We start from the raw sequence: 14,086 nt of genomic DNA, 5'->3' as shown, positions 1-14,086 counted from the left end.
TGGCAGATCTCTTAGGAGAGCAGCTGCAGGAAAGCCCAAGGGCCTGGGCCAGAAAGCATCAGCTGGACGCCAGTAGGTACATGAAAGCGTAATAGTAAAACATGTGATTTACCTCGAATAGTGCAGAAAGGGACGAAAATATGAACAAAATCGATGAGAACCCCCCCAACAAAAGTAAATGCAAGTACACCTGTTTCAGTAACTGTGTTATGTGGGTGTGGACGCCCCTAAAATCAAAAGGCAGAGATTGGCAGAGGATGTAAAAAGCAAGATCCAACTGCGTGCTGTCAACAAGGGATGTGTTTTAAATAAATTAAAAGAAAAAGGACAGAAAAAGACATCATGCAAAGCCTAAGAAAGCTTGAATGGCCAAACTAAATTATCAGACAAAAAGACTTCACAGAATAGAGCCTGATTAGCTACAAGGGCATCACATGACAGAAGGGTCAATGGAGTGAACAGATGTAACAATTACATAGGTGTCTGCGTCTCATAAAAGCTCCAAAATATACGTAACAAAAACAGAGGGAACTGAGAAGTGGACAAATCTAGGGTCAGACATCTTAAAACATGTCTCTGTTCTTTGAAAGAATAATTAGACCATTAAAAAAAAATCAGTAAAGATTTTTACTTTACAAGATCCAAACCATTAATCACTTGAACCAAAATGAAACTTACAGATTGATCACTGCACCCAACTGCAGCACTCACATTTTCTTTTTCCAAACACACATGCAACATCCTTCGAGATAAACCAGACCAGACCCAGAGCTAGAAGACAAGTTTCAAAAGACTTCAAAAGGCTGGAATAGTAAAGCCCACAGCAGAATTAAATTCAAAACCAATATCTGAAAAAGCCCTAACTATATGGACATCAGACACACCCACACGTCAAATAAACCCCACAGGAGATTAGAAAGTGTTTTGAATTAATAAAGGAAAATAACATCACAATTTCTGGCATGCAGTTAAGCCACACTCAGATTACTTAAAGCTTTAAATATTAGAAAACAAGAAAGGTTTAAAATCAACGACCTGAAGTTCCATCTCAAGCCATAAGAGGAAATTAAAAAGGAAGGAAATAAACTGAAAAGCAAATAAAGAGAAACAAACAAGGTTTAAAAAAAAAATCAAGGAAACCAAAAGCTGAGTCTTTGAAAAAGAATTAATAAAAATGATAAACTGCTAGACTAATCAGGAAAAAACAGGAAAGACAAATATTACCACAAGGCATGAAAGATGGGCAGAGAAAATCTTTAGATATGTACAAAAATGCTTTTAGAAGAGGTGAATATAGGAATGCAGGCTACAAGATGGATGTATAAAAATCGACTGTATTCCTATATAGTAGAAGCAAAAAATTGAAAAATAAAAAACAATTCCACTTATATAGCATCAAACAGTAAAACACTTCTGAAAATTGAAGACATGTAATTCCTACAAACTACACACGACAAAGCGTGACACTGAGACTTAGAATACACGTTTGGGCTTCCTCCGTGGTTCCTGGCTCAGCTCCCCATGCCCTCGCAGTTTCCTGAAGGAGGAGAGCAATGGAAGCATCTTCTGTTACACAGTTTGGTCATTTGTCCTCAGTTCCTGAAACGGCATCAGAGCCCTAACGGTGAAATGGGCATTTTGTTCTTCACGATAAGCCTGGGACGCTGATTGATTCATGCATCAACAAATAAACCCTGTCTTTATTAGATCTTCTGAATTAGATCTTTGTTAGATCTTCAGATTTACTCTGTTGAATTTTATTCTTTAACAGACCGCACGAGGAGATCCCAAATCAGAACTTCGAGGGCAGCTGGGGACAAGGAGAAACACGGGCCTGGCGCCTGGAGAACCATTCTGAGTTCAGTGTCTTTCTCACCATTTCTGAGGGCCGCTGGTATGTGGGACAAGTGTTCCAGAAACTGCATGATACGTCCTGGCATAAAACGTTGTCTGTCATCAAAACTGAGGCTCACACTAAAAGGACTGAACCTGAGTGTCAGGGAAACACCCTCGCTGACTTCCATGCAGAGGCAGCCGCACAGAGTTTATAAAGATGGTGGCCCGTGCAGATGGAGTCCATTCTGCTGTTGCAAAGAATGACCCCTCAATGCCAGACTTTTGCCACCGTGATGTCCTTGTAACCTGACAACAGCCTGCTCCTGAATCAGAGAAACAAATGGGTGAACAGCTGTAAACTTCTCAGTTGGGACTCTAAGAAACCCAAGATGGCCACCTGGTTCTTTCGCTGGCAAACCCCATTTTCTGGTTTCTGCATTCTTTCACCCACCAGCGTACATTTAGGAAAAACTTTTTGCCCCAGAGGCCTCAGACCTCCTCTTTCTGAACCCTCTGAGCACCTGCAGCTGGACTTCATTCAGCTGCCTGGACTCCCGGCGGGCTGTCAGCATGCACGTGTGTTTTCCAGACGCGTCAGGGCCTTGCCCTGCTGTAAGACCAGTGCCCTCACAGTGGCCAGGAAACCGTAAAGGCATGTGTTTCCCGCTTGGGTACTCCTTCCACAATCTCCAGGGATCGAGGCACCCACCTCACTAGGCAAATCACACGAGCCTTAATGAAAACATTGCAAACTTCTGGAGTGATCCCTGCCCTCTCAGCCTCCACCATCAGGCAAGGCCGAGAGAACTCACGGGCCGACCTGAACTGAGGAGGATGCTCTCATGTTTTCATTTTCCAGGTTTAAGGAGATCTCTTCTCTTACGTTAGCTATGACTTACAGCAATTTGGTAAAATGTACCTTTTGTGAGCTAAGACAAAACACTTACTTTTTCTCCCTACCTGATCCTTCCAGAATGCAGAAAGCCTCTGTGAGTATTCTTACTTTCATGATAATATATTTGTTTGCATACTTTCAGTGTCCTATTTGAGAGAGATGTGCGTAGACTCAGCTGTGACCAGGCAGCTTCAAGGAACTGCTTGGAAAAAATCGACCTGGTACTTTGCTTACAGGGTTCCGGCGAAGCAGTCTTAAAAAAGAATTTATATGATCAGTCACTGTTCTGGCTGTTATTATAAATAATCAGGTCAAGTTTAATACAAACAAATGAGTTTTACTGCAATGATCTCTGGTTAAAAAAAAGGGGGGAGTTAATTGTAGAGAAAAAAAATTATGTTTGCTCCCTTTTTAGAGATTAAGTTCTAGGCCTGTTAACTGCCTTGGAGGTTTTGTTGCATACCTGTAAACTGGACTGGATCCTGAATTTTTCCAGTGTCCTCAAGTACCTGGCTCTCCTCCCCTCCGATTTGGAATCACTGAGAATGTAGGCAGCCCCCGAGCCCTGTTGGAAGGGACCTCACCCAGTGCTCCCGCCCACCCACACCGCTGTACAACCAGAAGGGACTGGACCCTGTGTGTACATCCCACAGCTAAAGTGACACCCCACCTGCCACCAGGTCCTGCGCAGACTGCCGAGGCCTGCCCATCGAGTTGACGGGGGAGAGAAGGAGCTGACATCAAGGTAGACGGCTTTCGTCCAAGATGCCAGACCAAAACTTTATACTTCACACATGAAACCCTTTTTCCTTCCCTTTCTTTCCTTCTCTCTGGCCCTGGCCTGGAGAGGTTACACCCTCATCTGCATCCCCCAGGCCACTGCTAAGGTGGGTAATGCCTGGAATTTAGAGTAACTTTCATTTCAGGCTGGGGGAAAATCTAACTGACCCTTGGCTTGAAGAGGCACATGCAACAATTCTTACAGACGAATCCATCACAGTGCCATCTTCGTGGAAGTAGTTGGTGCTCTGACAGGATTCATCTTTGTCTGTGGTGGTGCTCATTCTCCCTGGGCCTCTGAATGATGGCTGGTGCACAACTGGGCACTGCCTCTTGGGTTATCTAACCGTGCCCCTAACTTCTAGAAAGGACCTGCCGTAGGAGGTTTTTCACGATTCAGGGTTCACGTCCTTTGGTCGGGCCCTACTGTCCTGATGACGAACAGATGTAACTGAGACCATGATCAGAAACCTCTCCTTAATGTGGATTCTCCCCCAGGTCCTTCAGAAAGCATCCAGTCCTCATAACACTTTGAGTATAGCTTAGTGAGACTCATTTCATACTTCTGGGCTTCAGAACTGTAAGACAATAAACTTGTGTTGTTTAAAAAAAAAAAAAAGGAAACCTCTTCTTATTTTTAGTTTGTTTTTTTTTAGTGGGGGTGGGAGGCGTATAATTAGGTTTGTTTATTTATTTTTAATGGAGGCACTGGGGATTGAACCCAGGGCCTCGTGCATGCTAGGCACTCACTCTACCACTGAGCTCTACCCTCCCCGCCTTCTCCTTAACTCTTGAAGAAACTGTAGGTTCCCTTGCTAAGACATCAGCTGCCCAGCAGGAACATCTGGACCCTCTGGGCAAAGTTGTTCTTGCTAATAGGATGGCCCTTGACTATCTTCTGGAGGAGGTGTCTGTGCGTGGCCAGCACCACCCGCTGGACCTGGGTTAACACTTCTGGCCAAGTTGAAACTCAGTTACATAAGATCACTGAGGAGGCCACTTGGCTTAAGATGACTCCTTCAATGGGGGTCTTTCTTGGATTCACTTGGTTTTGATTGGTTTGGGTCCTGCTTTTAGTTATAAAAATCCCTCTGGCTTGTGGAATTCTCTCAAAAGCTTTAAATGCACGTTCACATTGCTAACAAACAGCCAAGCAAATGATTTCCCTAGACTAGAACAGCATCAGAAAAGGAACAAGGAGAATGACCAACTGAAGGACTGCAAACCTGGGACTATGACCTGTGAGCCTCACAGGGAGGAAATAAAAGCACGACCTACAGGTCCCTTTGCCAAGAACCAGCGAAGCCACGGGAGTCACAGAGCCGCAGCTGAGGGCAGCGCCAATGCCTTACGTTTTGAGAGTCTGATTAAAAGGGGGGAAACGTTAAGAAATAACCAGCCCCCAATGGGGTCATTTACCCCCATGATGGCAAACCAAGATGGAACTGCGGTTTCAACCTCTCCCAAGAATGTGGCCTTGAAGCAGACAATGTGAAACTTCCTGGCCAGTATTAGTGAGGTACTCTGCATCTGAAGACTCCCTAAAAAGATGACCTGACCTGAAAGAATTTTTTCTTTTACTAACACCTTCCTTGCCCCATCCTCCTTCTGCCTGTAGAAACCTTCCCTTTTGTACACCTCCTTGGGGTGCCCTTCCAATTGCTCGGGGGAATGCTGCTCTATTCAAGAATCGCTTGATAAGGCCAATTTTATATATATATGTAATAACTTTTATATATATATAAAAGTAAGATACCAACATGAATTCTATAGTTGTGACAAATTTACCATGGTCATGTAAGGTGTTAAAAATGGGTCCTGGGGGAAACCAAGTGAAGAGTGTAAGGGAACTCTCTACACTATGTATGTAACATTCCTCTAATTCTGAAATTGTAAGTTTATTTTCAAAAAGGGTGAATTTTACTATATGTAAATTGTTTCTCAATAAGGCAGACTGAAAAGCATTTGTGACTAGTGCACAAATCTTGGTTTCTAATACCATTCTCTGCTAAAAGGAACAAGAATCCTTGGACAAATGGCTAAGTCTAAGGCTGGGCAAGAAAAATAACCAGATGAAGCGGAGCATCTGGTAGAGTCAGAAGGGAAGGAAATGCTCCCAAAACTTAAGGGTGGGGGTGGGGCAATGGGAGAGAGGAGCTAATTGTTAAGGGCTCCCAACCGTCAAAGCAGGAAGACTTTGACAGCAAAATAAACAAGGCCATGTTAGACTGAACCCAAAGTAAAGATAAATATACGTGAGTCTACACTGATCACAGAATAGGCATTAGGTGAGTTCTCGGGGGCACATACTGAAGTACCTGTGGGTGACATGGCAAACTCCAGCAAGAACAAAAGTGAGAGGGCTGACAACACAGGAATGGCAGGGAGGTGAGGACGGTTGAGATGGAACCAATGTGTATTGACTACACTGTACGATTTTCATGACTTGTGTATTTTAATGTTTCCAAAATAAAACCCTTTAAAGCCATGGAAAGGAGAAAGTGTGTGTGTGTGTGTGTGTGTGTGTGTGTGTGGTGTGTGTGTGTGTGTGTGTGTGTGTAGGATGGAGAAGCAGAGGATTAACTTTTTAAATGGTCGGTTCCATTTTCAAGAAAAGGAAAAAGATACGATGATGTGTTAACATCAAGCTCAACTGTTGGGTTACAGTTGAGGGGCCCGTTAAATCATTTTTATCGTGGATGCCCCCAGTGTGGTGCTTTGTTACACGGTTATCTGCATGCAGCATGTACGCAAAAATTAACTGATTTTCTATGTTGTACATGTTTTTTTTGAAATTCTTCCACTTCTGTAGTAGCGGCTGCACTTGCAGGAAAACAGCAAAATGGCATTTCCATGAACATAATAACAGGTTTAAATCAGTGGCTTTACTAAGAGCAAACAGGCTTTAAAATCAAGATTTAAAATTTCGACTCACCCACTTAACAAGCTACGTGACATTTTTCTAACGTATAAGTTTCATCTCATAAATGATGTGATTACGTTACCGGGGTGGTCAGGACTATTGCAAGGGTTAAACGCATATAAAGTAATTCTTATGATAAACGAGTTAAGAGTGTTACCAAATTAAGCAAATTACACTTGAATGTACTCGAAGTTGCAAAAGGTTCATTTTGGTAACTTCTTCTCTTTTCCTATACAGATTCAGCTTATCTACACAACTGGATCTGTGACTTCCATAAATGTCATATTTGAAATTTCTACTAGAAAACTCCACATAGGGATTGCTTAAGTATTAGAGGAGAGGGCAGAGAGGATAGAATGAATGGGTGAGAAGGTGATGGTCTGGCTAGGAATATAGATTCCACACACAAAAAAACTGTTAAAGCCAATAAATGAATCCAGCAAAGTTGTAGGACACAACATAGACATTAAAAAATAGTTGCATTTCCATAGTTGCACTTCCACATACACAATGAACCAATTTGCAAATGAAATTAAGAAAACAATTCCATTTACAACAGCATCAAAAATAAACTACTTAGGAATTAACCAAGGAGGTGAAAGATGTGTACACCAAAAACTGTAAAACACTGATAAAAGAAATCAAAGACACTGAAAAATGGAATGACATTTCACATTCATGGACTGAGAGATGTAATGTTGAGAGATTTCATATTGTTTTGCCAACACTACCCAAAGGGATCTACAGATTCACTGTAATCTCTATCAAAATCCCAACACAGAGAAAGGAAAAGCCATCCTAAAATTCACATGGAAACTTGAGGGGACTCAAATAGCCAAAACAATCTTGAAAAATTTGAAAAAAGTTGGTGGACTCACACCCTAATTATAAAACTTACTATAAAGCTATAGTAATCAAAACAGTGCAGTACTGGGATAAAGACAGACATACATACAGACCAAGGGAATAAACCAAACAGCCCAGAAATAAACTACTGAGTATACAGTCAAACGATTTCTGACAAGGGTGCCAAGACCACTCAATGGGGAAAGGACTGTCTTTTCAATAAATGGTTCTGGGAACACTGGATATTCACATTGTAAAAGAATGAAGCTGGACGCTTCCTCGCACCATGTACAAAAGTCAACTCAAAATGCATCAAAGACCTAAATGTAAGAGCTAAAACTATAAAACTCCTACAAGAAAACAGTAAAAGCTGCATGACATTGGATTTGGCAATGATTTCTTAGATAGGACACGAAAGGCACAGGCAACCAGAAAAAAAAAAAAAACCAAAAAACAAATTTGACTTCATGAAAATTAAAAACTTGTGCATCAAAAAGACCCACTCAACAAAGTAAAAAGGCTACACATGGAATGAGAGAAAACCCTTGCAAATCATGTAACTGATACGTGATTAATACTCAAAATACACAAAGAACTCAAACACTCTGATTCAAAAATGAGCAAAAGACTTACATACACATTTCTCCGAAGAAGATATACCCAGTGGCCAATAAAAGATGCAAAACATCATTAATCATCAGAGAAATACAGGTCAAAAACAATGTGTACCACTTCACTCTCATTAAAATAGGTATTATAAAAACAAACAAAATAACCAGTATCGGTGAGCATGCTGCAAATCGGAACCCTTCCGCACCGCTGGTGGGAGTGGAAGATGGCGCAGCTGGTATGGAAACCAGTATAGCGGTTCCCTAAATACTGAATAACAGAATTACCACATGTTCCAGTGTTTCTACTCCAGGTATATACACAAAAGAACAGAAAGCAGGGACTTAAATAGGTATCTGTACACAGCACAGATGCTCACAGCAGCATGAGTCACAATAACCAAAAGACGCAAACGACCCAGATGTCACCAGTGGATGAATGAAGCAAATGTGGTGTATACATACAATGCGGTCATTATTCAGCCTTAAAAAAGAAGGAAATTCTGACACGTGCTCCAACATGGATGAACCCTGAGGACATCATGCTAAGTGAAGTAAGCCAGACATAGAGGGACAAATACTGTATGGTTCCTTTTATGGGAGGTACATGGAATAGTCAAAATTCAGAGACAGAAGGTGGGACAGTGGTTACTGGGGACTGAGGGCAAGGCGAGGAAGGGGAGTTGTTGAATGGGGACAGAGTTTCAGTTTGGGATAGTGAAAAAGTTCTGGAGGGAAACAGTGCTGAAGGTTGCACAACAATGTGAATGTAGTTCATGCTACTGAACTTGCAGTTAAAATGATACATTTTACGTATATTTTGCCACAATTAGAAACATACTATACTAATAAGTCTGGAGGGATAGTACTTAAGACACAAATTCAGGTAAATGGAGAGTGAAGGGTGGGTAGTATTTTAAAAGGACTGGTCGGAAACAGCCTCGGGTGAAAGGACTTCTGAGCAGAGACAGGAATGAATAAGAGGGGTGGGAGGTGCGTGGGAGAGCCGGCGTTCCAGCCAGAGACCTGAATGCCTACCTCCCTGAGTCTGGATCTCTGTCATCCAAAGCTTTTCCTCTCTCTCCAGCTGGGATATCATCTCTGGTTTGGAGGACTGGTGCCCTGTGAAAACATTAAAGGTAGAAAGCACTGAACAGTTTTGGTCCCAGTCCCATGGTGTGAGGCTTCGCGCCTCCCCCAAAGTTCACCAAGCATTTCTGATCAGACCCAGCATAAGGAATATACGTTGTTAGAAATGCATGACTACTGCATGGAAATGACTGAAGTAAAAGATTAAATGACCTGCTTCCAGACAGCCTGTTTTCATCACGGCCTTTGCGGTCTCACGCTCCTCAGGGTAACAGCTGCAGCGGTCACTACGACCTGCACCATTCATCGCTACTGTATTCTACATTTTTACTACAGGAATGCTGATGCAGCTTACTGATTTCATGACCCACAAGTTTAAGCTCAACTGTTTATAGTTCATTTATGAAAGGCAAATGTTTCCCTTGGAACAAAGACTAGAAATATCTTGTCTCTGTGCTCCAAAGGGACTGGAAAACTCTGACCTACAAGGAGCCCTAAAGCCTTGAAGTCACGGGCTGAGGCCAGGGATCCTAAAGCGCATGGGACAGTCCCCACAACAAAGAAATCATCTGGCCCCAAATGTCAGTAGTGCCGAGGCTGAGAAACCCTGCCCAAGGGCGCCCATCCTCACCTACAGAGACCACGTTCCGGAAGTTCTCCAGCATCACATCTCGGTGCAGCTTCCTCTGGGCGGGGTCCAGCAGCCCCAGCTCCTCCTCCGTGAAGGTCACGGCCACGTCCTTGAACGTCACTGCCTCCTACAACATGAAACATGTGTAGCCTCAATCTTAACAACCAACCTCCCCTGGGAGAAGGCCAGCACTGACAAGGGGGAGGAGATGTGGGAAGCTTCTTCCAGATTCTGAGCAACCTGAACGACTCGTTTTAGGAGACTGTCTCCTTTTCCCCTCCCACAGTCACACGAAAACTGCTGGGTGGGGCGTGTGTGTGGGGAGGTGGGGCACGGAGGAAGGAACCCCCTCCCCCAATTTTTTTTAAACCCTGCGGTACATGTAAAATAGTGCCCTGTATAGAGCTGCATCTCAGAACTGTCACTGCCACTGTTAAATCACGGCGGACGTGCATTTTACAGTTGGGCTGAAAGTGCCAGATTTTGTGGGAAATGCTGAGTTAGTTTAGCCCCACAGACGGGCACTCCTCCGCGCCCAGCTCCTCCCCCGCCGGGCGGTACCGCTGTTCTGTCGGTGCTGCCGGATCTGACCGGCCTTGGCGCCTCCACAGGCAGGTCCCTAGTTCGTTGCCTCGGGAACTCGCCGTCTGTGTCGGTGGCAGCCTTCAGTGTCAAGGTGACGGGCACAGGCTCTGGAGACGAACTGCCTCCGTTCACAGGACTAGATCTCTGACCTTGGACAAGCCACCCAGCTTCTCAGCACCTGCCCATCTGCCCTAGAGCGCAACATCCCAGGGTACCTGAAGGGATTCAATGAGGCTACTCAGCGGGGAGGGTAGAGCTCACTGGTAGAGCGAGTGCTAAGCCTGCAGGGGGACCTGGGTTCACTCCCCAGTGCCTCCATTAAATAAATAAATAATAAATAACCCTAATTACCTCCCCCAACCAAAAAAAAAAAAAAAAAAGAATGTTAATACTCAACAAATGCCAGTCATCACTATAACTATTATTTCATTATTCATGGCTGTGTGGTTATTTCATGAAAGTGAAAAAATACATATTTAACCGTGCCATAAAATTAAATAACAATGTAATACCTTAAGATTTTTAAACTATTAATAATGCTGCAAAAAAACTTTTTTCACACAGATTTGGCCAGCTTGTCTGCTTATTTCCTTTGGGATAAGTTCCAAGAAGTGGCAACTGCATTGTCAACAAATATTTACCTTTGCTAGTAAAATGGCAATTTCCCCAATCAACTCTCCCTGTAACAGATTAGAAGTGTCCCTGATTCTCCATACTCTGGCCCAAACAGGGTATTATCTTACTTCTTAAATCTTGGGTAATTTGGTAAGTGAGAAAAACAGCTCTTTGGGGGGTGAGGGGTATAGCTCAGTGGCAGAGTGCATGCTTAGCATGCATGAGGTCCTGGCTTCAATCCCCAGGACCTCCATTAATACACCAAAAAACAAAACAAAACAACAAACTTTTTAAAAAACAGCTCTTTCTAAAAATTCCCCCCCCCCAAATCCCACTTATTTCACTTTCTCAAAACATCATCTTTTGATATTTACCCCCTCACACACATACCGCGTGTTCATTTCCCTTGCTCGTAATCCTATTGAGGTTATCTCATGCGTCAGTAAGAGTCCTATGAGGAATACTAAGCCTTTTCTAGCGTGTATAAACCCCACCCTCGCCCCGCACTCCTGTCTCCTGCGGGTCTCATGACTTTGTATACAGTGTTTTCCTTTACGAAAATTAAAATGATTTATCCGAAGACCTTGCTCCTCTCTGATTTGCTTTGGCTGGAGTCTTGAGCTTCTATATATTAAACAGCTAGTTAACACATCTGGCCAAAAAGAGACAGGCACTCACAAGAGGAACCAGGTGAGGGGCAGTGCTATTCTCAGAGTCCTCTGTCCACCAGCCATGCCAGACACGCACACAACGTGGCCTCAGGTCCCCGCATGGAGTAGTCTCTTCCGCTGGGTCTCCCCGTTTACCCTCACTGGACACCTGAAACTCCTGGCCCAGGCAGTGGGAACTGTAGTGTGAGCTGGCCACTGAGTGGATTTTAGCAGGTATCTGAATGCTCACAAATCTGTTCATGTTAAAACGCACACGAGACCATCTATGTCCTCACACAGATGTCCCTATTGCTATTAGACTCTTAAAACTAAATGTGTACTTCTTTATACTAACATGTCAATGAATAAAACAGATACTTAACCATAATACATATATGGTTTAACTTAAAATTAAAGAATCTAGTTGTTCTTGTGTGAAAACAATGAAAATTATTTTCTCTGAGTTCAGTATCAGTTGGATTGTTGCACCAAACCATACTTTAGACATTCTAGCCACAAAACGTGAGACTCCACATATGAGGAAACAATCGAGTTCCTAAAATTTTAAGAAGAAAATAGTAGAACTCTCAAATTTCCTGTTTGGGAAGAAAGGTTTATATATGTAGGGAAACTGTCCTTGTAAACATATTAAAATGGTAAAATTCATAAACCACATAAATACGGACAACAGGGGAAAATATTGGTAAATCATGGAAAACGACGAGGCCATTTAAGTTGTAGATGATATAAAATTCAGTTTTAAACATGCAAGATGGCACTGAAACACTGGTAACAAATCTACACGTGCAAACACAAAGGAATGAAAAGGAATGTGGAAAAATGAAAAGTGCTGATCTGCAAACATGTTTATAATATGGGGACTGTTTTTACTTAAAAAAAAATCTATTAAGTTTCTGGCTATTATTTGGAAAGAAACAAAAAGAGAGGGCTTTGGGTTCCCTCTTACCCTCCCTAAGCAGGAGGAAAATGTGTCCAGCTGTGAAATGAGATGTCATTGTAAGAAATAAAGGCCAACCCAACTTACCTGGAACTTGGTCATTTTTTTCCCTCGTCCTTCTGGTGAAAGGCAGGGCTCCGGGAAGACAAAACTGGGGAAGGGAAAGCTGAGATGAGAGAGATGCTGGAGATGTGCTAGCCCACACGGTACATCAGATGAGCAGGAAGAAGGGCCCCTTTCTCTAGGCAACGCAGAGCCAACATAACCTAGTGAGAACAGGGGCTGAATTCAGCTTCCTTAGCTCATGAACAATCTATTAACAGCCCTAACCCAAGTGCTTCTTGGAGCTCCCAGGGTATTCCTGAGGCTGGTTATCAAGGAAACGAGAGACAGGACAACTTAACGGGGCCCAAACACCTGGGTTCAAATTCCGGCATTTCTCCTTAATTACTTTCTCCTTACTAGTAGCTCGTTATTAACCTTCAGGTGCCTCAATCCAGTCACTTGTAAACGGGTGTAGTAATGCCGGTGTTCCCCATTCCCTGCAGCTTCAGACAATGCCTGTCCTCTTATGAGTCCCAGAACTGCCTTTGTGAATATGCTTCAAGAAAATGAATCTTAAGAAACACTGAATTCAGAGATGACTGCTCTGTCCCTTGAGTCACCCTTACTCTCAGAAACGTCTAATTCTGACCGATTGTCTCACAGATAATTTGTGTTGCTCTTAATGAACGTTAAATTGCCGTGGATTTTTTTCCCCCCTTAAAAGGTGTAGTTACTGCTTGCACATGTTATTAAGCTGGAAGAGCTCAAGATTTCTTCTCCCACTTGCATGAAGGTAAACAATGACCAGTAAAAACCTAAGACTAGGAAATCGCGTAGCACTTAAATTAACAACACGAGGTTGTTATTAAACGTTATTATACGATACTGAACATTCTTTATTAAGGCCTCACTACACTGCAGGCACTCTTGTAAAGCCGTGATCACGATGATTTCTCAGTCTGGAATAAACCACAGAGGACTTTTTCCACGATCCAGTTGAAGGTAACTCTCCTTCCTAAACAAAGGTCTAGAAAGAGTCCAGGAATCCAGGAATAGCCCCACATCAGTGACCAGGGGACAGTGGGGCTGTAGCTGGGACTCCAACCCCATCCCGAGCTCGCAGGCGCTTCCCTACAGGACGCCAGAGTATTATACTAGAACCTATGATAACAGCCCACATTTTACTATGCACGAGGCATTATTTTTAAGCCTTTCAAATATAGTCTCACTTAATTCTCAAAAGAACACCACTGGAGAGGAACTGACTGGAGGAAACTGAGGCAGGGAGAGATTAAGTAAGTCGCCCAATATTTCACTGCAAGAAGGACGCAGAGCTGGCTGGTCCTGGAGGAGGGCGCGGGGAGCGGAGAGCGCGGGAGATCCGCACACTCGATGCACGACGCCAGCCCGCCCCGACGCCGGAGGTCCGCAGGGGGGATGCACGCCGCCGCCGCGGCTCTCTCCCCGCCCTCCGCGGCTTCCCTTTCCCAGGGGTGAGACCCGGGGCTCCGCTGGCCCTACGCGGAGGCCGAAAAGGCTCGGAGAGATTGGAGGGACGCGCGGGGTTAACTCACCTCACTGGAAGCAATCGCAGTAGTGACCTCGCCTTCCTGGAGCGGAAGCGC

The 14,086-nt window shown here is 43.7% G+C and overlaps 1 protein-coding gene and 1 long non-coding RNA gene across 2 annotated transcripts in view; one reads left to right on the top strand and one right to left on the bottom strand.

Annotated features, from left to right (window-relative positions):
* Positions 1 to 1,826, top strand: part of LOC116665682 — a 19,221-nt gene extending 17,395 nt beyond the window's left edge. Inside the window, exon 3 of the long non-coding RNA XR_004322316.1 lies at positions 1,772 to 1,826. This is a non-coding gene — a long non-coding RNA (uncharacterized LOC116665682). The remainder of the gene's footprint in view (positions 1 to 1,771) is intronic.
* ZNF235 (zinc finger protein 235) overlaps positions 1 to 14,086 on the bottom strand; it is a 17,630-nt gene extending 3,544 nt beyond the window's left edge. The window contains exons 1-4 of the mRNA XM_006175035.3: positions 14,036 to 14,086; positions 12,504 to 12,682; positions 9,609 to 9,735; positions 8,927 to 9,010 (exon numbers count right to left, since the gene is read on the bottom strand). Of these exons, the coding sequence (XP_006175097.1) occupies positions 8,927 to 9,010; positions 9,609 to 9,735; positions 12,504 to 12,518 (226 nt within the window). The 5' untranslated portion in view covers positions 12,519 to 12,682; positions 14,036 to 14,086. The remainder of the gene's footprint in view (positions 1 to 8,926; positions 9,011 to 9,608; positions 9,736 to 12,503; positions 12,683 to 14,035) is intronic.

Source organism: Camelus ferus, chromosome 9 (assembly GCF_009834535.1).
Source record: "Camelus ferus isolate YT-003-E chromosome 9, BCGSAC_Cfer_1.0, whole genome shotgun sequence".
Taxonomy (NCBI): domain Eukaryota; kingdom Metazoa; phylum Chordata; class Mammalia; order Artiodactyla; family Camelidae; genus Camelus; species Camelus ferus.
The sequence above is the reverse complement of the archived record's forward strand: the minus strand, read 5'-3'. Positions and strand labels throughout refer to the sequence as shown.